Raw genomic sequence first — 22,622 nt, 5'->3', positions numbered from 1 at the left:
CAGTCTTTTTTGTTTTGTTTTTCAAGGTAGGCTCTCAATGTAGCGCTGGAATTCACTACGTAGTCTCAGGGTGGCCTCCCAAGCGCTGGGATTAAAGGCGTGTGCCACCACACCCAGCTTCCTTTTTTTTTTCTAAAAATTTTTCAGTCTCATGCAGCCCAGGATGGACCCGAACTCACTATGTAGATGAGAATGACCCTGAAATGGACACTTCTGCCTCCAACTCCCGTAAGCTGAGATCACAGGCGCCAAGACGCCAGGCCTAAAGGTTAAGCCCATCTTTGTGGCTGCTATGTAGGGCTTTGCGCCTCTGTGTTCCCGCACTTTCTTCCTCTCTCCTTTGCCCGCGGTGTGTACCTAGCACAAACACCAAAATGCGCCCTTTTCTGCGCGGAGCTCAGCTGTCCAAGGAGTTGACCTCCCCCCCACCCCGCGTCAATCAGGCGCAGGTCCGCTTTGTCTGCGGCGCCCTCTGCCGGCCACTGGCAACAGTGCCCGTGAGGGTGAGTTCTGGAATGGGGGAGGCAAGAGGGGCTTGTCTGTCTTTTGACAGTTTGAGAGCAGTTTCTAAAGCTAGCTTCCCCACCAAGGCAGCTGTGCTAGGACCACAGCCAGCCACAGCTTAACAACCCAAGACAGAATGAGGGACGTCCTGACAGGAAAGTGACTGGAGGGCAGAGGAGTCGGGGTGCCCGGTCTGTTGGCTCGAAACAGAGTGGGCTGTTCCTCTCATTGCAAGATTATTTTTTAAAATGATTATTTTAATATATTTACTTGAGAGGGCTGGAGAGATGGCTTAGCAGATAAGGCACATGCCTACGAAGCCTAAGGACACAGGTTCAATTCTCCAGGTCCCGTGTAAACCAGATGCACCTGGTGGTGCATGCGTCTGGAGTTTGTTTGCAGTGGCTCGAGGCTCTGCCGTGCCCATTCTCACTCTCTCTCTCCCTTTCTATCTCTAATAAATAAATAAATAAATAAAAATCTTAAAAAAAAATATATATATACTTACTTGAGAGAGAGAAAGAGGCAGTGAGAGAGAGAGAAAGAGAGAGAGAGAGAGGGAGGGAGAATGGGTGTGCCAGGGCCTCCAGCCACTGCAAAGGAACTCCTGGTGCATGTGCCACCTTGTGCATCGGGCTTACGTGGGCCCTGGAGAATCGAACCTGGGCCCTTTGGCTTTGCAAGCAAGTTCCTTAAACTGCTAAGCCATCCCTCCAGCTCCTCTCTTTTTGAGGTATGACCTTGCACCTGGAACTCACTACGTAGTCTCAGGCTGGCCTCAAACTCACAGTGATCCTCCTAGAGCTGGCAGCAACAGCGTGTGCCAACACGCCCAGGCATTCCGAGATCCTCTGTCAGTGCTCAAAGGCAGATCTTCACTCTATTTCCCAACGAAATAGCCAAATGTCTTACCATAGCCCTAAGGGAAGAATGAACATTAACAAAAAGTCTGGGGTTGGGGAGATGGCTTAGCAGTTTAAAGGCGCTTGCTTGCAAAGCTTGACAGCCTGGGTTCAATTCCCCAGTGCCCACATAAAGACATATTCACAAAGTGGAGTATCCATCTGGAGTTTGTTTACAGTGGCAAGAGGTCCTAGTGTGCCCATTCTCTCTCTCTCTCTGCTTGCAAATAAAAACGAGTAAATAAATAAAAAAGAGGACTCTAGCTGAAACAGAAGAAATTTAAATTAGTTGGCTAGGAGGACTGTTTCAAGAATGAGGCTGGGGGTTGGAGAGGTGGCTTAGCAGTTAAGCGCTTGCCTGTGAAGCCTAAGGACCCCGGTTCAAGGCTCGATTCCCCAGAACCCACGTTAGCCAGATGCAGAAGGGGCGCACGTATCTGGAATTCGTCTGCAGTGGCTAGAAGTCCTGGCGTACCCGTTCTCTCTCTCTGCCTCTTTCTCTGTCTGTCGCTCTCAAATAAATAAATAAAAATAAATCAAAAAAAAAAAAAAAAAGAATGAGGCTGGGAAAGCAGGTACCATCTTGTCCCTTTACAATTTGCATTAAGAGCGGGGCAAGGTAGCACATGCCTTTAATTCCAGCACTAGGGAGGTTGAGACAGGAGGATCACTGAATTTGAGACCGGCCTGCGACCACATAGTGAATTCTAGGTCAGCCTGGGCTAGAAGTGAGACCCTACCTTGAAAAAAAAAAAAAACCAAAAAAGAAAAGGGCTAGCTTACACATAAGTAAGGGAGCTCAAGAGCTAGGCACCCACAGAAAAAGCCCAGAATTCTCTGGGGCCTTCTGGGGGGGTGGGCAGGTAGGTCCCAGCTGAAACAGTGATGTCATGGTGATGTCACGAGAGGCGATCTGCCTGTGGTCTACAGGTTGTGGCGGTGATCGGGTCGTGTCACCTTCATGAAGGGCCAACCACAGCACACGGCCGTAACTTGGCCTCTCCAGTGGGCTTCTGGTGGCCCCGGCGGGGGGGGGGGGGGGGGGGGGGGGCTCAGGTTGCGCTCTTGTTCCTCTCAAGGTGCCAAGTGGGGAGACTGGAGTCCCCTCCAGGCTCTGCACAAGTGTGTGAGGCCCAAAGGGGAGTGAGGGGACAACGAGTCAAAGACACAGGCAGGTCTGAGCAGAGGGTGGCCGACTGCCTCCAGCCCCTTTCCCCTACATGTAGTCTCTGGAAAGTTCCAGCAGCTTCCTAGCCACCCAGGTAGGACGGGCCAGTGCCCTCAGATCTGTTGCATCTCTACCTACATATACCTTTCCCTTCCCCACCTGGGCACTCTTCCCAGGACTCTACACCCTGCCTGGGGCCTTAGCCCCCTGGCATCTTGAAGGTGACCTTACGGTGGGACCTACATGCAGGTAAACCAGAAGGGGTGCCCATGGGAGCAAGCGGGTAGGAGGGTTCAGGGCGGTAGGTTTGAGTGGGATTTCATCCATGGGTGAGTCCCACCTAGGGCCTAGCAGCACAGACTGCCTCCTCTTCCTCCTCCTCACTGACCAGGGTCCCTCGGAATGGACTTGAACGAACAAGCCTTTCACAACCAACCACCACCAGAAATAGTCACTACAGACAAGTCTATCTAGTGTGATCTGCTTTACTAATCCTACAGGAAGTCAAGGATAAAACACACACACACACACACACACACACACACACACACACGCACACGCACACATCCATGGGGTGGCCCCACAAAACATATGATGACATAACAGCACCACATATTGGCTGGCCTGAAGCAGAGAAACCAAGGCAGGCCTGTCCATGTACTTGGGGGGCATAAGCACACACGGCCCACAGTAAACACCTTGCAGCTCCAATGGCTCTCCCCTCCCTCACCTTGGCGACACACACAGGGCCCGGTAAATAGAGGACGTTTAATATTTCTGTGCTGGTCAAACGGAACACAGGTGGGGGTACACGGGGAAGGGCCCCCCCGCCTCTCAGGAGGGCGGCTTGTGAGGGGGGGGCAAACGTGGGGCGGGGGAGGTCACCTGGGAAATGTCCAAGGAGTCTTTTCTCAGTAAAGGGGTCTGGCCGGGGTGCTCTGGGCACACCAATACACCCAGTCATTGGCCTTAGGTTGGGGTCCCCCATAGGGGGTCTGTGGAGTCGTATTTTTCCAGCGCCTTTTGCTGGAAATCACACTCCCAGCGTGATGGGGACTTGGTCCTACCGAGAGGTCTTGACAGCCCCTGGGAAGCAGCCTGCTGGGCGGGGGCAGGGCTCTGCCCTCTCCCCTTTCCCCAGACAGGGCAAGAGCAAAAGGGAGATGCAAGGGGAGTGAGGGGCGGCCCAGGACCCTCAGGGTGGGGACAGGGCGGGGGGGGGGAAGAAGAGGGTCTTGCCACCAACAGACACTGTAAACTTTGGTTTAAAACAATAACTTAAGTGGAGGGAGGGCTTCCAGCCTGGGACCAGGGTGCAGGGCAGAGGGGCAGGGTGCTTGGGGAGGCGACAAAAGGAAAAAAAAAAAAAATCCAACAAAAAGTTTTGGTTTTTGCTTCCGGCATAAGAAAGGTCTTTGGTCATCCGTTTAACTGGGGGACAGGAAGGGGTGAGAGGACTGTAGTGGGGGACCTGCAGGCCACTGGGAAATAGGTGGGGGGGGGGTTAAGCTTTCCCCGTGCAGTGGAGAGCGCTCAGACCACAGGGCCACCCGCACAGAGCTCTGCAGGAGAACCCCGTCGCCAGGCCTCCCTGGTGTTGCGGTGGGTGCAGGAGGGACATCCAGCCAACAAGGTGGGCTGGAGGCCTAACTAGCGTGGGTCCTGTCTCAGGTTGGGGAAGGGGCAGGGAACCCCACGGGGCATACAATTTGTCCCACCCCAGCAGCTGAGGGGCTGGTCTGAAACGTTCACTCCCCACCCTGGCTGGGCTGGGAGCCGGGAATGGAGAACGGAATCTTCACAGTTCGGAAAAGGGCAATGAGTCAGGAAGGGGCCTCTGGCCAGAAGCCACCGTCAGAGCCAGGGCCAAGGGGGTTCTGGGGTGGGAAGGTGGCTCGGCCCCGCCTGCGGGTCTCCTGGGTGCTGAGGGGCCCTGGAGAGGGGAGCGCTGGTAGGGGACGGCCCTGCTGCTGCTGCTGCTGGTGGTGATTGGGGGTACAGGAGAGGGTGTGGGCCCTCTTTGTCCTCTAAGGGTCCCAGACCAGGGATTGTGTCCTCTTGGGGGCGAGGACAACTCGGCCCCCAAGCGTCCGTCAGTCAGATGTCACGGGAGCTGCTGGCCCAGGCCTCCCCCATCCGAGTCCCCGAAGTGCCTTGAGGTTGGAGGGGCTGTGAAGTGGGGGGTGGGTGGGTGGGCCAGGGCTGGGCGGGAGGGTCTATTCGGCCCCGATTGCTGGTCCAGCCCTTAGGACAGCTCCTCTCCCGGCAGCTCCTCTTCCAGATCTCTGTCTTCCGGAGGCCCTACGGCGCTGGGGTTAGTGGGGACCAGGGCCGGTCCTGGCCTCCGGTCTTCCTCTGCCTCAGTGGGCTCCTCTTTCACTTGTATCGGGTGGCTGTGTGGAAAGGATGATGTGGGCACCCGGGCCCTGGGGCCTCCTCTTCCTCCTCACCCAAAAACATCCAGCCAGAACCCTGGGGGGAACCCCACCAGGACCCTCTCATCCCTGAGGTCGGATCTCCCCCAACCTCGCTGCAAGTAGAGGGTATGTGAGACACAATAAAGAGTTAAGGGTGAAGTGGCGGGGAAGAGAAGGAAGAATAAAAAAGATGAAGGGGAGGGGCTGAAGAGATGGCTTAGTGGTTAAGGCGCTTGCCTGCAAAGCCAAAGGACCCAGGGTTCAATTCCCCAGGACCCATGTAAGCCAGATGCACAAATGGTGCATGTGTGGCTGAAGGCCCTGGCATGCCCATTCTCTATCTACCTCTTCAAATAAATATTTAATTTACAAAAAAAAAAAAAAAAAAAAGACAAGAGGGGCTGGAGAGATGGCTCAGCCGTTAAGGCATTTGCCTGCAAAGCCAAAGGGCACCCGTTTGATTCCCCCCAGCATCCACATAAGCCAGATGCACAAGGTGGCACATGCGTCTGGAGTTCGTTTGCAGTGGCTGGAGGCCCTGGCGCGCCCATTATCTTTCTCTGTGCCTCTTTCTCTCTCTCTCACTCAAATAAATAAATCCATGATATATATTAAAAAACAAATGAGGGGAGAGGAGAGAGGCCCATGTGAGAAGATGGAAGAGGGTGCTTGTCCTGGGAACAGGTGTGGTGAAGTGGGGGGGACTCTTCCTCACGTCTGATGGGGTCGCTGTGCGCTCACCTGTACTGTGGAGGGGAGGGGCGAGGGGGGCTGCTGCTGCCACCATTGCTGGGCAGCGGCTCCCCGGGGGCACCCACGTCGTCCTGGCTGAGTGGCAGGAGGTTACTGGCGGAGCCGGGGTTCAGCATGGCCGGGCTGCTGAGGAGGGGGAAGCTGCTCTCTGCGAGGGCGGCCTGGGGCAACACAGGGCGGGGCTGTCCCTAGCTGGCAAATCGAGCCAACCGCCCCCCCCTTCCTGCCCGGCTCAGGTCTGACTTGGTCCTTGGAACACAGCACCTCTCCCCGGGCCAGAAAACTTTTGGCTCTACCTCCCAGCTGGGAAGCTAGCCTGGCTTAGTGTCGTCCACCAGGCGACAAATAACTGCAGCTTTTAATGGGTCAGGGGAGGGGACATCACTGGCTGTGTGCCAGTCTCTCCGCCCACCCTTCTAGAACACAGCTTCTGAACCAGAGACACAAGTTGAGCCGGAGCTGGGGGCAGCAGGCTTCAGTCTCTTTCCCACCTTCCCTTCGGCCCTGTACAGGGAGGCGGGAGGAGCCTGGGGAAGGCCAGGGCCGCAGGGCAGAGGGGAGTGGGTGTGCTCAGTCACCTGGTAGCTGGCATTAAGTGCTCCATAGCTGAGGCCCGAAATCATATTCTTCACCAGCGTGGGGCTCCTGGGGAGAGAGGGGAGTTTTGCGTTCTAGGTTTTCTTTTCTTTTTTTTTTTGTTGTTGTTTGTTTTTTGGAGGTAGGGTCTCACTCTAGCCCAGGCTGACCTGCAGTTCACTGTGCAGTCTCAGGGTGGCCTCGAACTCACAGTGATCCTCCTACCTCTGCCTCTCAAGTGCTGGAATTAAAGGCGTGCACAACCCGGCCACCTTTTTGTTTGATTGTTTTGGTTTTCTGAGGTAGGGTCTCACTCCAGCCCAGGCTGGCCTTGGCATTCCCTCTGTAGTTCCAGGTTGGTGGGGAACTCACAACAACCCTCCTACCTCTGCCTCCCGAGTGCTGGGATTAAAGGCGTGCGCCACCATCCCCAGTGTTTCTTTTTTTCATCTAACCCAGGCTAGCTTCAAGCTGGCTGTGTGACTGAGGGTGACTTTGAACCCTGGTCCTCCTGCTTCTACCTCAAGTCCATGTGCCACCATGCCCGATCCTACATTTTCTGATGTTTGGCATTGCCTGACACACAGCTTCCATATCATTGCGTATATGCAAAGTCCATTTCCTTTAACGTGGAGGCGGGTGATGCACCGTACGTCCTCCGCCTTTCCCTGTGAGTGTAATACAACACTCTCCCGCCCTGGGAAGTGCTAGGGGAAGGGACACAAGGCTGTCGGGTCATGCAGCTGAGGAGTAACAGAGGCGCAATGCTACCCCAGCCAGTCATGAGGACCCCCGCCTCACACGAAGACTGGCATGTGCAGGGATCCGCAGTAGGCACTTCCCGGACCCTGCCTGTGGAGGAGGACATTTGAGGGGGCGAGGGGCAGAGGCACCCCGGAGACGTCCATCTAGTCTGCTTTGGGCTTCTCTTCAGAGCCGGGGGCCTAGGCAAGAGGGCAGGCTCTGCTGCCAGGGCAGCTTCTGACCTGTGTAACGTGCCCAGCGGTGAAGATCACACGCCTGGAACATGAGAGACCCGACTGTGGACCCAGCTCCGCCACCCAGCTGCTGTGTGGCCTCCTAGAGGCCTTTTACCCTCTCTAGCCTGCTCCTCCGTCAAGTGACGAGGTGGGGACCAGGGCTTTCGGAGGTCAGTTCCTCCTATCATGGGCAGAGACAGGAGGGTGGGCCTGGGGACGGCAGCTCCTCCATACTGTCGCCTCAGGTCACATGTCCCGGCTCTGGCCATGACAACTTGACGGGCTCTCTCTCGCTCTCTCTGTCTCTCTCTCAAGTGCCACATCTTCCTTGGTTCCTTTTCCATCAGAAGCGGGGACAGAAGACGTAAATGTCCTCTTGGAAATGGTCAGTCACATCTATTCCAGTCTCCCCTTGCCAAGCTCTGGGGTCGTCCTCTATCCCCTAAAGCCCACGTCCTCGCAGAAGAGGGTGGTGTTGGGGACGCAAGGTGTCCCGGGTAGACAGAAGCTGAGCAGAGCTGAGCTGGGCTAGCTGGCTCGGGCCAGGGCAGGCACAGCCCAGCCAGTTCGGGGCCCCCCCATACCCTGTCATCTTTGGTGGTCTCCGCTTCTGATATTCCCGCTCGTCCACGGTCCACACAGCACCCTTGACATTCTCCACACGGACGAAGCACTTGTGCAGGCTGAGGTTGTGGCGCACGGCATTCTGGGGTGCAGGGAACAGAGGTTCAGGGGAGGCCATTGGTCTGTCCTCCATTCAAGTGAACACGTGCGCGCACACACACACACACACACACACGTACACACACACACACACACACGCAGAGTTCACCCCACATTTCAGGCACCAGGCAGCTACTGGCTGGAGGCCCCTCCTCTTAGAAAATGCTGTCTGCTGACAAAATGAAATCCAGGCAGTAATTCCTTCTCCTGTCCCTACTGGTCAAACAAGCATGTTGCTATTATGCCTGAGCTCGTGCGTGGGCCCCGGTGGCTCGGGGGAGTCGGGCCCGCCTCGGTGCAGGCACGGGCAGAACACCCGATAAAGCTCACGTTAAGTTTTAGGAAAAACTCATGGTTCTTCCTGCTACCTTTCATTGCCTGCTAGGAGTCTGGGAACTGTGGCTTTGAGCTGTGGCTCCAAGCAGACAGCTTGCTGGGCGCACAAGGTACACGTGCGTGTATACATATACATATATAGGGCATATACATGTATATGTATATATATGCCCTATATATGTATAGCCTAATACATACCAGTATACCACTAGAAATAAGCCATTAACTGGAAGGAAAGAGCGAGTGCACAGCTTTGAAGCAGGAAGAGTCACCTTGTACCTCCTACCTCCTCCTGGCAGGAGAACTTCAGGAATCGAGGCCACCTGGTTGGTGGGACCCTTGGGCAGAGGGTGCTGGGCACAGCTTTCCCTGAGAGCCTGGGCTAGGGCTCTATTCCACGTAGCGCTTCTCCCCGTGTCCCTCAGTCCCACCCTACACTCTGCTCTCAGCTCTTTCTGTACCCCCCCCCCACCGCCAGTCCCCCGGCTATGTCCCCGTTACCTGTCCTCCCCCAGGCTACCCCTGCCTCACCGTGTCCCTGTCTCCTCTTTACATTTCTAAACAGGGAAGAAAGCGGGCAGGGCGGGCAGCGGGTGCGCCCCTGGGATCCTCTCTCCCTCTCTCCCTTCCAACTCTTGCCACTTGCAACTGGCCCGATTTCATTACCAATTTTAATTTGCCTCTAATTAAATCCTGTGTATTTTTCCGACTCGCTTGCTAATCCACGAGGGAGGCGGGCGGCTGGAGTGGAATCTCATGGAGCGATAATTACAAAGGGCCTAATCACGCCGGGGCTCCTGCCTCGGAATAAATTTGCCCGCATTACGGGGCTCCGATCCTCCGCTTTGCAAATGAGAATGACCCCAATTTCCGAGGATGGCCTCACCGGGGCTTTTTTCCCCCCTCGTTTCGAAGCCTGATTCGTGATGAGAGACTAATTCGTTACGCTGAAACATTAACGGCAATTTAAGGGGTCTGGCGGGGGCTGCATAAACAAAAGGATGAGCCCACAACATAGGCCCTGGGAGCGGATGGACACTGTGGAGCCCGGGAGGACCATCACATGGGCAGATGGGAGCTCTGTCCCTGGATGAACAGCAGCTGGCCGGGCCCACACCCACTCCCAAGCCAGACCACCCTGGTCTGAAATAAATGGCATCTTACCTTGGGGCTGGGGGCTAAAGAGTGAAGGAAGGCAGAGAGAGAGGAAGCCTAACTAATGTGCCACAGAAAGACCAGGGAAGTGGGTGGAAAGGAAACAGAGGGCGAAGGGTACACAGGGCACGTATCTCCCAAGTAACATGAAAGAAGTTGGCAAAAAAAGAAATTCTGAGCTGTGCATGGTGGCGCCCGCCTTTAATCCCAGCACAGGTAGGAGGATCAGCGCGAGTTCAAGGCCATCCTGAGACTACATAGTGACTTATCAGCCTGGGCTAGGGCAAGACCCTTCCTCAACAGTTAAGGCACTTGCCTACAAAGCCTAACAGCCTGGGTTTAATTCCCCAGTACCCACGTAAGCCAGATGCACAGTGGCTACAGGCCCTGGAATGCCCACACTCACTCTCTATCTCCATTTGCAAATACATAAATAAAAGAAAAGAAAAGAAAGAAAGAAAGAACCTCTGAAAGTCAACCTGGACCTCAAGCCAAAGATGGAGTCTTGAGTTGTCATGGGGAGGGTTCGTGCCGTGTGGCGCCCCTGGGTGGCGCAGGTGGCAGTATTAGCTTTCCCTTAACCCAGGTAGCTGTTTATTGAGACCCAGACAGTGGGGAAACAGATGACCAAGGCTGGTGGCCAGGAGAGATGGGCGATTAGAATACAGGTAGGGATGGCCTTGGCACGGTCACTAAGTGGCTAAGGAGGTCACTGGAACTAACACCTTCCTAACCCCGAGAGAAGACATAGGCAGAAAACTGTAGCGAGGACAGGAAGGCAGGCGGAAAAAGCTATCTTATGCAAAGGAGCACTGCCTTGTCACCTGTAAAGAGAAGGGATTAAAGACACTGTCTTAAACACTAGGGTGAACTGGGGTGACCTCTTCATATCCATGGGACTCTATCCTTTCTCCCCCTCCCCTTTTTTTCCCCCTTCTAAGTAGGGTCTCACTCTAACCCAGGCTGATACGGAATTCACTATGTAGTCTCAGGGTGGACTTGAACTCATGGCGATCCTCGTACCTCTGCCTCCTGAGTGCTGGGATTAAAGGCGTGCGCCATCACGCCTGGTTGGGCTCTTACCATTTCTAACACCTGGCATTTGATCTGGCCTGGACGTTGGGAGACTGGACCAGGTGGCTCCAACAAGGGGCCAAAAAGAGGGTGGGACCATGGTTGGCAGGAAACTTGACAACAGTCACAGCCAATCAGAGAGGCCACCCCAGCCGGCACGGCTTCTCTCAAGCTTTGGGATCTAGGCTTGGGGACGGAAAGAAGATGGGACACTCAGCACATTCCTGAAGCAGTAAAATCTTGGCCCCTTCGGACCCCATCTGGTCTTAAGTGCTGCCTGTGCGGCTGGGGAGCGAGTCCTCAGTCAAACTTGTTGGCACAGGCGTAGTCTGTCCAACTGCACTGTTTTCAATGGCCAGCAGGGGGACTCAAGAGCCAGGGAATCCGATTCAGGTTCTGAGCTAGAGAAGCCCCTTCTCCCTTGTGTAACAGGCTTCCCTCCACCCACCTCCCAATGTAGACGCCACCCTCCTACCCTGCTGCTTGGCCTGGAACCTGCACAAGTGTGCCACCTTGGCTATAGAAAAGAACAAATGCCGCCGGGCGTGGTGGCGCACGCCTTTAAATCCCAGCACCCGGGAGGCAGAGGTAGGAGGATCGCTGTGAGTTCGAGGCCCCCTGAGACTCCAGAGTAAATTCCAGGTCAGCCTGGGCTGTAGTGAAACCCTACCTCGAAAAGCCAAAAAAGGAAAAGAACAAATGTCTTAGTGTCCCAGTCCGCATCTCTGTGCCCCATTTTTCTACGGTCGGTCCTCCCTCTTGCATTCTTACGGTCTCAAAGGAAAACACACGACTGAAGGCGTTAAATGATTAATTGGATAGCGACAGTTGCCTCCCTGCCACTGGTGGTAGAGTCCAGGAGACTTACGTGTCCAGAGGACATGGGGTCTGTCCACCCATGTGGTCAGACCTGCATCCTCCCAGCTCCAGCTGGCTTCACACAGGATCTACAGGCTCAGTTCTACTGTGCCAACCCGTGGGCTCCCTATGGATTCACCCCAGGACTTATCAAGATATTTCTTTCGGGCTGGACATGGTGGCGCACACTTTTAACCCCAGCACTCGGGAGGCAAAGGTGGGAGGATGGCCATGAGTTCAAGGCCACCCTGAGACTACAGAGTGAATTCCAGGTCAGCCTGGACTAGAGTGAGATCCTACCTCAGAAAACAAAAACACAAAACAAAAAAAGTATTTCTTTCTTCTTCTTCTCCTGCCCTCCCCACCCTCAGGTAGGGTCTCGCTGTAGCCCAGGCTGACCTGGCACTCACTCTCTGGTCCCAGGCTGGCCTCGAACTCACAGCGATCCTCCTACCTCTGCCTCCCAGGTGCTGGGATTTAAAGGCGTGCACCACCACACCTGGCTCAAACTGACTTCTGACACCCTACCCTGGAGGCCTGGATTCTTTGGGGCCCATGGGAGAGTACCCTGGAAGAGAGAAGGCTTTCTTCCCACTAAGCAGGCAGCACAAACCTGGCCAGGGTTAATTGAAAGGCAAATTGTGTCCCCAGTGGGAATGGGCGTGCATACCTGTACTCCCAGTTACCTGGGAGGCTGAGGTAGGAGGGTGACCTTGAACTCAAGGGCTTTGAGATTGCCTGGGTAGCACAGCAAGTTCCTGACTCAGATCAACCCATCACTGGCAGTTATGAACACTGTAGGCCCTTCTGTATATATGTATGGTGGTGGAGGTGGCACAGCGGAGGGAGAGAGGGCTATGGCCCTGCCTTGGACCCTGGTGGGCTATTTTGGCAGAGCGAATCGCTGAGGGGATGAACTGTTAAGGAGCCCTGGTCTCTCAGGGGCGGAGATGTTCAAGGGCGAGGGCGCAGCAGCGGGGAGAGCCTCACCTTCCAGGTGGCAGTGTTTCTTCGGAAATAGGCGAACATCCGAGTGAACCAGTTATAGATCTCGTTCAAGGTCAGCTGCCTGTCTGGGGTTTCCAGAATGGCCTACAAGGCAAAGGAAAGAGCAAAGGGTTCCTCAGTGTGGGTCCTCGAAGGCTCACAGCCCCGTGTTCTCTGCCTTCTGCGTAGCCCCAGATCTGAGTGCCCAAATAAGGGGATGGGTGAGTGGGGGAGTCCCCGAGGGGTGGCCTGGGCACCCCAGAGAAACGAACAGGAGGCCTTGCATCCGAGGGGATGAGGCGTTACAGGCCATGTCTGGAGGAAGGACGGGAACACGATTTGGTGGGGGGCTGCTCGGAATTTGAACTGATATGGCAGCAAAGTGCACCCGGAAGTTGTGAGAGAATGCGTGTGAGGCTGCGGATGTTTGTGGGGAGTACCACAGGGCAGACCCGTGTGTGTGCACGTCGGTGTATGCGTGCGACTTTTCGCGAGCATTAAGGACACTGAGGGGATGGAGAGAAGGAAAGGGACAGTTGGGGACTGTGCGTGCGTAAAGGCGGAAGGAGGCTGACTTGAGGGGGTGCCCACAGGCGTGAGCAGGACGACGAGATGACAGGGCAGGGACGATAGGACACAGCCCCAGGCCTCTTGAGGACGCAGTTGAGAGCACGTGGGAGCCGCCCGCGTGCCCCGCCCGCCCCGCCCACCTCCTCCCGTGCCTACCTGGCGGATAAGGGAGGCGTAGGTGAAAGGGGGCCTCACGTCGGCATTCTTGTAGAACTCGTGATTTTGGGCCAGCTCTGGGAGAGACAGGTAGAAAATGAGGCAGCCAGACGGGGTGTTGGTGGGGGGGGAACCTACCTGGAGGAATAAAAAAAATGCCCCTCCCGGGCTGGAGAGATGGCTTAGCGGTTAAGGCGTTTGCCAGCAAAGCCAAAGGACCCAGGTTCGATTCCCCAGGACCCACGTTAGCCAGATGCACAAGGGGGTGCGCGCGTCTGGAATTAACGTTTGCTGTGGCTGGAGGCCCTGGTGCGCCCATTCTTTCTCTCTCTCTCTTTGCCTCTTTCTGTCTCAAATTCTCCAGGTCCCACGTAAGCCAGATGTACAAGGTGGCACATATATCTGGAGTTTGTTTGCAGTGGCTGGAGGCCCTGGCGCGCCCATTCTCTCTCTCCCTCTCTCCACCACCCCTTTCTCTGCCTCTAATAAATAAATAAATAGAAAATTAATCTTGAGGGAGGGAATTAACATGGGATTTTTTTTATAATCATGGAAAATGCTAATAAAAATTAAAAAAAATAAAAGGTAAGTTATAAAAAAAAATAAAATTGATCTTAAAAAAAAATTTTTTTTGGAAAAAAAATAAAGTCCCTCCCATAATGGCCACACAGCCCTATCGGGACTCCCTCTCACCTGAGGAGATGGGGGAGCAGAGCTTGTCAGTACTTCTCCTGCGGGTGGGGCCCCCACTGTGCAGGGAGGCAGAGCCCAGGCCGGGGGGCCTCAGAGGCGTGACGGGAGCAGCGGCAGAGGTCGGAGGGTGCACGAGGCCATCTGGGAACGGGTCTGCAGACACCGTCACCTTGGAGAATGAGGAGGAGCCAGGGACTGGGTTTAGCTGTGAGCAATGGGCAAGGTGCTGAGGACAGCACCCACGGGAGCTGTCCCAAGGGGGGTGGGGGCTGCGCAGGACCGTGAGGGGATTCAGGGGTGCAGCAAAGGCAGGGCGTACTCACGGGCTGGCTGAAGGGCTTGGGTTCTGAGGGTCGCATGTGCAGATGCGCCATCATGGCCTGCAGCCGCTCGCTCTCCTTGGCGAGCTGTGGGGGGAGGCAGGTAGAGGCCGGACGGAGATGATGAAGGGAAGGTAATGAACTCCTCGTCATCCCCCTCCCCCAGAAGACTCCTCCAAAAGCTCCCCCCCACAAGCTCAGCCCAGCGAGGTGGCGCATGCCTTTAATCCCAGCACTCGGGAGACAGAGGTAGGTGGATCGTCGTGAGTTCGAGGCCACCCTGAGAGACTACATAGTGAGTCCCACATCAGCCTGGGCTACCTCAAAAAGCCAAAAAAGAAAAATCCCCAAAGTCTTATGTTTCCTCCGACTCCCTGCTGTCTCTACAAACTAGCATCTGCTTCCTCTGCCCCCCATTTTTGTTGTTTGTTTTTATTTATTTATTTGACAGCGACAGACAGACAGACAGAGAGAATGGGCACGCCAGGGCCTCCAGCCGCTGCAAACTGGGTCCTGGGGAATTCAGCCTCGAACCGAGGTCCTTAGGCTTCACAGGCAAGTGCTTAACTGCTAAGCCATCTCTCCAGCCCTCCCCCGCCCCTCTTTTGGAAGCTTCTGGAAGCTATGGCTGTTCATAGGATGTAAAGCTCACTCCTTTCGCCCTCTGTACCACGTGTATCTCAGACTTGCAATTGCCATCACCCCCACGTGGGCTCTTCCGCGGTACCCGTTTACCCCCATGGAGGCCAGAGGTTGAGCAACGCCCCCGTCTCTGGTGGGGCGGCACTTGTGCGGGAGGCCCTCACATACTGAGTGGAGACTTAGGGACGGACGGGCGGACGGACGGGCGGACGGACGGATGGTTGGTTCCCTTTCGTTCATAGATCTAACGCGCTTCTTCCTTCACAACTACCTTCTCTCCACGGGGCCAGATGGAGATGGCCGGCACAGGAAGGGTGGGGGGCTGCCTTGAGTTGCCTCTTGATGCCTGTACGTGGGAGCCAGGCTGCCCCCATTCTAACCACAGCTCTGTCCCTCACTAGCTAAGTGGCCACCTGCAAGTCACTGTGCCTGTTTGATCTGTGTGTCAAACGAAGACGTGGCCCATGTGAAAGAGTCCTTGAGAAATGTAGGAAAACGACACAGCCCAGCACAGAGTCTGCTCTTTCTCTCCCTGAAGAGATGCCGCCCTCTGCCTCACACTATGGGGGTAATTAGGACCAAGAGAGGAAAAAGATGGTGGTCCTGACCATAGGATGCCATCAGGAAGACTCTGGAGAACCTGGAAAGTTCATGCTGTGCCAGGCACAGAGAAGCCCTCCGTGTGTGTCCCCCTCCGCAACAACTTGGCCCCCCCCCCCCACGGGCCACACCTGGATCTCCAGCTGCTGAACCACCTGCATCTGCACTCGGCACTGGGCCGTGCTCCGGTCGTCCAGCGCGTGCTCTGTGTTGAGGTGTCTTGGGGAAGAGGAGGGCAGGGAAGAGAGTGAGCCCCGTTTTCTCCAGCTTCATCCCTCCACCCGTCCCCTCCCCCATCCTGTCATCAGCCTGCCAGCCAGCCCTTGGCCTGAAAATCAGAGACCAAGAGACACAAAGAGAAAGGGATGGAAAGAGAGAGAAAACACACACACACACACACACACACACACACACACACAACAAAAAAAAAAAACAAAAAAAAAACGGGGCAACCAAGGAGCATTCTCGTCAGTCCTCTTTGATGTCTCGCTAGAAGTGGGCTACAGAGAGATCTAATTGCAAATGAACTAATTAAGTAAACCTCTGACGAAGCGTGAAAACAATTTGTTTGACCCTGATGCTGCAAGGGTCTGGGAGACAGCGGAGTTAATCAGTCAGTGACAGAGCCTGGCACTGCGGTGGCAGCTGGCCTCCTGCTGCCAGCCGCCTGTCTACCTCCCGCCCTGCCTGTCTGTGACCCACAGGCATCACTAGGCTGTGGGGGAGACAAGCTCCACCCCCCCCCAACTCCCCTGCTCTGTGGGAGAGCCACTAGCAGGGAAGTGAGGGCAGCTCCAGGAATGCAGGAGCCCAAGGGGTAGGAGGAAGTGGGCCACTTTGCAGTGAGGACACAGGCGGGCGGGTGGCAGGTGCCCCAAGGCCCCAGAAGAGATCGGGCGGGGAAGAGATTGCTGGGGAGGGACGCGGGTGGCACTTACTTGATGAACTGGCCCAGATCTTCACACAGGGTCTCACAGCCTGGCCACTTGCATTCTCCATGTCCATAGAGGGGATGGGAACCAGGGGTCTCCTCGTGGGAGGAGCTGGGGAGAAGGACAGGAAGGGAAGTGGTGGTGGTCAGAGACCCTGATGCCCTCTGTACCCCCAGCTCAGCACAAACCCTCCAGGCTTCCTGGGCGCCCTAGTCCTTCCCCCTCCTTTATGGTCCCCACTGCAGTGCCATTTTCTGGGGGGGGGGTGCGGGGGGGAGGGGAGAAGGGACAGGTCTGCCTTGGACCAGGTCCCTTGGCACACACCCCATCCCCCAGCTGTACCTGTCTCTCCGAGATGTGAACACAGTGGGCTGTCCGTTGGGTAGGGGGTGGTGGGAGAGGGGCGGGGAGACCTTGGGGGGACTGGCGAACGAGGTAGCGGTGGCAGTTGTGCCGGCGAGGTCCAGCCCCTCCTGCCGGACGCTGCTGTCCTCGGCGGGCTGGCCCGGGGCGCTCTCGCCCTTCCATAGCTGGGGCAGGTCCGTCGGGCACACGGCTGCTGCGTGGGGGGGCGGGGGGGGGAGCGATGGGAGGTTGGCAGTCCGCGGGAGGGAGCGTGTGCACGCATGCACACACACGCGCGCGCGTGCACACACACACAGAGCCCATTCTAACCCCAGCTCTTCACACGCACGGGAGGGCTGGGGGTGGGGTGCGTGCGTGCGTGTGTTGGGGGGGGGGGTGCTCACCTTGCGGGAGGGTCTGCAGGGGTCCCGAGGCTTGGCTGGGCTGCAAGCTGACCAGCCCCTGCCTCTGCAGGTTGAGCAGATGCTGTTGTTGCAGCTGTTGCATCTGTAGAAGCTGCTGGAAGGCCAGCTGCTTGTTCCCCAGAGCCTGCGGGGGAGCCCGAGGGGGCGGGCAGAGAGGGGTACCGTCGGCCTCGGCGGCGCCATCTGGCCCCCACGCTGCGGCCACCCCCTCCCAGGGCCTGTCAGCCCCCGGAGTTGTCGTGGTGGCGGCGGCGGCGGCGGCAGTGGCGTCCCCGGCTGCCGCTTCTCTGCTCCCGGCCCAGCTTCCATAGGGCTGCATGCCTCCTCGCAGTAAACACACGCATGCACGCACACACGCACGCGCAAACACACACACACACACACACACACAGCCAGGCCCAGACACCCTCCGCCCTCCCTCCTCCTCCTCTGGCTTCTGTTCCAAGTAGCAGCCAGGCGCCTCGGGTGCGTGGGGGGGGGGGCGGGCAGGGGGCTCTCGTCACCATGATCGATGAGCCTGTCAGATTTGGGGGCCACTCCCGCCTGAAGGACACCCTACCCACATGCCCGGGGCTCCCCCCTTCTGCTGCTGGTGGTGGTGTGTGTGTGGGGGGAGCTTATGCCCCTCTCCCAGATCGGTCCTCTTTTTCTGTTTAGACAGAGAAACGGAAGGAACCTGTATGAGCATCAGCTACCCCGAGAAACCTGCTTGGGGGACCGGTTACAGCAGATCCACCCGGGCACACTGTGGCTTTGTCCCACCTCTCCCCGTCACCCCCCCCCCCGCCCCCCTTCACTATGTCAAACATGCGCTGGCAAGTCAACCTGTCAGCAGATCTTCTGGGCCCTGGGAGCCAAGCACATCCTCAGTGTTTGAGGGGGGCAAGGACATTTCTGCCTGCCTGCCTGCCTGGGGGGGGGGTTCTGGTATAGGGGAGCAATTCAACAAGACAAGAAGATAAAAACAGGGCTGGAGAGCCCAGCATGGTGGCGCACACTTTTAATCCCAGCACTTGGGAGGCAGAGGTAGGAGGATTGCTGTGGGTTCCAGGCCAGCCTGGGCCAGAGTGAAACCCTACCTTGAAAAAGCCAAGAACAAAAACAAACAAACAAACAAAAAAATAGGACTTGGAGAGATGGCTCAGTGGTTAAGGCATCTGCCTGCAAAGCTAAAGGACCCAGGTTCGATTCCCCAGGACTCACATAAGCCAGATGCACAAGGTGGCACATGTGTCTTGAGTTGGTTTGCAATGGCTGAAGGCCCTGGCATTCCCAATTTTTTTCTCTCTCTCTCAGATAAATAAATAAAAATAAATTTTAAAAGAGAATAAAGAGAGGGCTGGAGAGATGGCATAGAGGTTAAGTGCTTGCCTGTGAAGCCTAAGAACCCTGGTTCAAGGCTCGATTCCCCAGGACATGTAAGCCACAGGAACAAGATGGCACATGCATCTGGAGTTTGTTTGCAGTGGCTGGCACGCCCATTCTTTCTCTCTCTCTGTCTGCCTCATTCTCTGTCTGTTGCTCTCAAATAAATAAAAATAAACAAAAGAAAGTTATTTTTTTAAAAAGAGGATAAACAGCCTAGAGATTTAAGAGCAGATCTGTAAGCCCACAGAGGGACAGGAGAATGTGTGGATGCCATCAGAGCAACCTTCTGGGAAGAGGCAGCTTTACAGCTGCAGTTTAGCCAGGTGGGAGGCACGTCTGAGACACAAGGGAGCAGATACAGCCATTCAGGGGGCACAGTGGCCCAGACGGGGCACGGGGAATGGGTTGGGTAGTTCTGAGAGCACACTGGTGAAGCTGGCAGGAGTTGGCTGGGCGTGGTGGCACATGCCTTTCATCCCAGCACCTGGGACGCAGAGGTGGGAGGATCGCTGTGAGTTCGAGGCCACCCTGAGACTCAAAGTGAATTCCAGGTCAGCCTGGGCTACCGCGACCCTACCTGGAGAAACCAAAACCAAAGGGCAGAAGCTAAGTGAGGCTGAGGTGGGTGGCGTGGGGGGAGGTACATTGCTATGGAACAGGTAGGCCCTCAGGATGTCTGTCTCACAAAGGCACAAGTGGGCAGCAAGATGGCATGACCATGAGGCACATGTCCAGTGACACGCACACAGGTCTACCACGTGGACACAACACAATCAAGGAGAGAGAATGGGTGAGGGAGGAAGGTAGGAGGCATTGGGCATTGTAAGTGTCCCACACTTACTGCTCTCTTTTGTTTTTGTTTTTGTTTTTGTTTTTGTTTTTTTCGAGGTAGGGTCTCAGTCTCGCCCAGGCTGACCTGGACTTCACTACGTAGTCTCAGGGTGGCTTTGAACTCATGGCGATCCTCCTACCTCTGCCTCCCGAGTGCTGGGACAAAAGCATATGCCACCACGCCCGGCCTCAGTGCTCTCTCGCTCATTTCCTCCTATTTTCTCTCCTAGTTTTTCTGTGACTCCCACAAGGCCATTCCCTCCCTCCCAATGACTTTCAAAATCCAGGTCTCCCGGTCAGAAGAGGGCTGGGCTGCCAGAGTCGGAAGGGGAGCCCTGGGGGAACCGAACCGGGGCCGCGTCGGGTTTCAGCCCTGCGGCCACTCACCTCTTTGGGCTGCTGTTTGCCAGCCTGCTGCTGGGTTAGGAGCTGCAGATGGAGCTGCTCTTGTTGTTTCTTGTAATATTCCTGCAGCTGGACGGGGGTGGGGGGGGTGGGGGGGGGTGGCGACAAGAAGGGGCAGTTAACCAGCTGGTGCTGGCTGCAAATGTAGCCTCGCCCTACCCTGGATCCCTGTGGGCGGGACAGGGGTGCGGGTTACATGGGAACACAGCTTGGCAGGGAGATGTCAGATCTCCCAAGCAGGTCACAGGGGAGGGGGCCCGTGGTGTTCCGGACCACTGCCCTTTCCTGGGGCTGGTACCCAGGAAGGGCGGATGGGGCCGTGAGGGGGACTCTTGCAGCTCATCAGCCAGTCAGGCTTAGGCAGTCTCTCTGATTTCTCCCACAGTCCGCTGGGTCCTCGGCGAGGGTGGCAGTCAACGGGGAGGGCCAGACTCACCTGCTGTAGCATGAGGGCCTGCTGCTGCTGGAGCAAGGCCTGCAGCTGAGGGGGAGACAGGATCTGTTGCATCTGCTGGGGGCTGAGCATCTGCTGGGACATCATGGCCACTGACACGGGCACCTGTTAGATTCACCTCGTTAGTCAGTGAGAGGCCGTGCCCAGGACTCCACCCACAGGGTTCGCTGGGTTTACATGACTCGCCCACCTTATAGGCTGTGTCTCTTTGGGCTTGTTTTGTTACTGTTGTTACTATTTTTTGTTTTGTTTTGGTTTTTCGAGGTAGGGTCTCGCTCTAGCCCAGGCTGACCTGCAATTCACTGTGCTGGCCTCGAACTCACAGTGATCCTTCTACCTCTGTCTCCCGAGTACTGCGATCAAAGGTATGGGCCACCACGCTGGGCTTGTTTTTTTTTTTTTATTTTAAAAAATATTTTATTTATTTTTTTGAGAGAGAGAATGGGTATGCTAGGGCCTTCAGCCACTGCAAACAAACTCCAGATGCATGTACCAGCTTGTGTATCTGGCTTACATGGGTCCTGGGGAATTGAACCTGGGTTCTTTGGCTTTGCAGGCCAAGTGCCTTAACCACTAAGCAATATCTCTAGCGAACCCTTCCCCAGCCTATTTTTTTTTTTTTTCTTTTTCTCAGGTAGGGTCTCACTCTAGCCCAGGCTGACCTGGAATTCACTATGTAGTCTCAGGGTGGCCTTGAACTCATGGTGATCGACCTACCTCTGCCTCCTGAGTGCTGGGATTAAAGGTGTGTACCATCATACCTGGCTTTGGGTTTTGTTTTTTTGTTTGTTTTACAGGGTAGATGGTACATGATGAGGCAGATTCTCATCATGTAGCCCAGGCTGGTCTCAAACTCATTATGAAGCTGATCTGTCTACCCTTACCTCCCAATTTTGTTTTTGTTTTGCATAACCCTATATGCTGTAGCCCACGCTGGCCTTGAACTTGTGGCAATTCTCTTGCCTCAGCATCCTGAGTGCTGGGATTACAGATGTAAACCACCATGCCCTGTTCCGATTTTCTCAGCTCTAAAACAAAGGAATTAGCATAATGTCAACCTCTTAAGGCTACCGGGAGGGGGTTGGAGAGATGGCTTATCTGTTAAGGCACTTGCCTGAAAAGCCAAAGGACCCAGGTTCGATTCCCCAGGACCCACGTAAGCCAGATGCACAAGGTGGTGCATGCATGTGGAGTTCGTTTGCAGTGGCTGGAGGCCCTGGTGCGTCCATTCGCTCGCTCTCTCTGTCTGCCTGGCCCTTGGTGTGGGAAGATCACATGGATCTCAGGGAACCTGGTGGCTTCTCACCTTTAAGGTAACAAAATGGAAAGCCCCACTGGGCCATTCCCAACCAGCTGACTGGGAGGACAGTCTAGTCTGCAACCACGGGAAGGATTCAGAAGTGGCCACCTTGGCCTGAGGACCTGGACTCTGGTCCACACGCCCATCACACACTCTAGCAGCCCCGTGTAGATGGCACACACACAGGCGGGCCCACAGCTGAGCACTGTTGGCCCTGCCCTGGTAAGCCTGCATGTGAACGGAGGGTCGTGTTTACTGTGTGTGGGTTGAAAGCATAGGAAGACAGCAAAAAGGGAGTTCGCGGGGAATAGGAGGGATGGCTTAGTGGTTAAGGTGCTTGCCGGCAAAGTCAAAGAACCCAGGTTCGATTCCCCAGTATCCACATAAAGCCAGATACACAAAGTGGCACAGGCATCTGGAGTTCGTCTGCAGTGGCTGGAAGAACTGGTGCACCCATTCTCTTTCTCAAATAAATAAATAAAATATTTAAAAAAAAAGAAAAAGGGAGTTAGGCAGACTTCAAGCAAGTCACCCATCCTTCCCTCAAACACAGAGCACAGACATTCCTGGCTGAACCATCGGGAATCTCAGAGCCCAGTTACTGTTCTGTCTCTTGCCTCCTTTAAGCCCCTCTAGGAAGCCCAGAGAACCCACCTACAGGGAAGGGAGAAGCAATCGCATTGTTTAATTTTCCCCTAGCCCCACCTCCCCAATGACAGCCCCAGTCACAGCCAGGCAGGTCTAAGTTGCTGCCTTCATTGAGGGCTGCCTGGCATACAGTGGGCATTCCACTGCGTTGGTTTGAGTCAGGGGTCCCCCATACACTTAGGTGTTCTGAATGCCAGGTTCCCAGCTGATGGAGATTTGGGAATTAATGCCTCTTGGAGGCAGTTTATTATTGGGGGCGGACTTAGGGGGGGGTGTTACAGCCAGTTTCCCCTTGCCAGTGTTTGGCACACTCTCCTGTTGCTGTGGTCCACCTTATGTTGGCCAGGGGGTGATGTCCACCCTCTGCTCATGCCATCATTTCCCCCTTCCATGATGCAGCTTCCCCCTTGAGTCCTTAAGCCAAAATAAGCCCTTTGTTTTGCCCAAAAGCTGCTCTTGGTGGAGTGATTTCTGCCAGCAATGCAAACCTGACTGCAACA

The 22,622-nt window shown here is 55.6% G+C and overlaps 1 protein-coding gene across 4 annotated transcripts in view; it reads right to left on the bottom strand.

Annotated features, from left to right (window-relative positions):
- Positions 1–3,323: 3,323 nt before the first annotated feature.
- Foxp4 (forkhead box P4) overlaps positions 3,324–22,622 on the bottom strand; it is a 69,765-nt gene continuing 50,466 nt past the window's right edge. The window contains exons 4-17 of one of the 4 annotated variants that reach the window (XM_045156685.1): positions 20,157–20,279; positions 19,703–19,789; positions 17,096–17,240; positions 16,689–16,902; positions 16,353–16,457; positions 15,546–15,633; positions 14,176–14,259; positions 13,853–14,057; positions 13,160–13,236; positions 12,437–12,538; positions 7,885–8,006; positions 6,323–6,389; positions 5,733–5,905; positions 3,324–4,967 (exon numbers count right to left, since the gene is read on the bottom strand). In XM_045156685.1, the coding sequence (XP_045012620.1) occupies positions 4,820–4,967; positions 5,733–5,905; positions 6,323–6,389; positions 7,885–8,006; positions 12,437–12,538; positions 13,160–13,236; positions 13,853–14,057; positions 14,176–14,259; positions 15,546–15,633; positions 16,353–16,457; positions 16,689–16,902; positions 17,096–17,240; positions 19,703–19,789; positions 20,157–20,279 (1,740 nt within the window). In that variant the 3' untranslated portion in view covers positions 3,324–4,819. Of the gene's footprint in view, positions 4,968–5,732; positions 5,906–6,322; positions 6,390–7,884; positions 8,007–12,436; positions 12,539–13,159; positions 13,237–13,852; positions 14,058–14,175; positions 14,260–15,545; positions 15,634–16,352; positions 16,458–16,688; positions 16,906–17,095; positions 17,241–19,702; positions 19,790–20,156; positions 20,280–22,622 lie in introns of all 4 variants that reach the window. The other 3 variants (XM_004649510.2, XM_004649513.2, XM_004649512.2) reach the window with 3 other exon arrangements.

Source organism: Jaculus jaculus, chromosome 8 (genome assembly GCF_020740685.1).
Source record: "Jaculus jaculus isolate mJacJac1 chromosome 8, mJacJac1.mat.Y.cur, whole genome shotgun sequence".
NCBI lineage: Eukaryota > Metazoa > Chordata > Mammalia > Rodentia > Dipodidae > Jaculus > Jaculus jaculus.
This window is presented reverse-complemented; position numbering and strand designations above follow the sequence as displayed.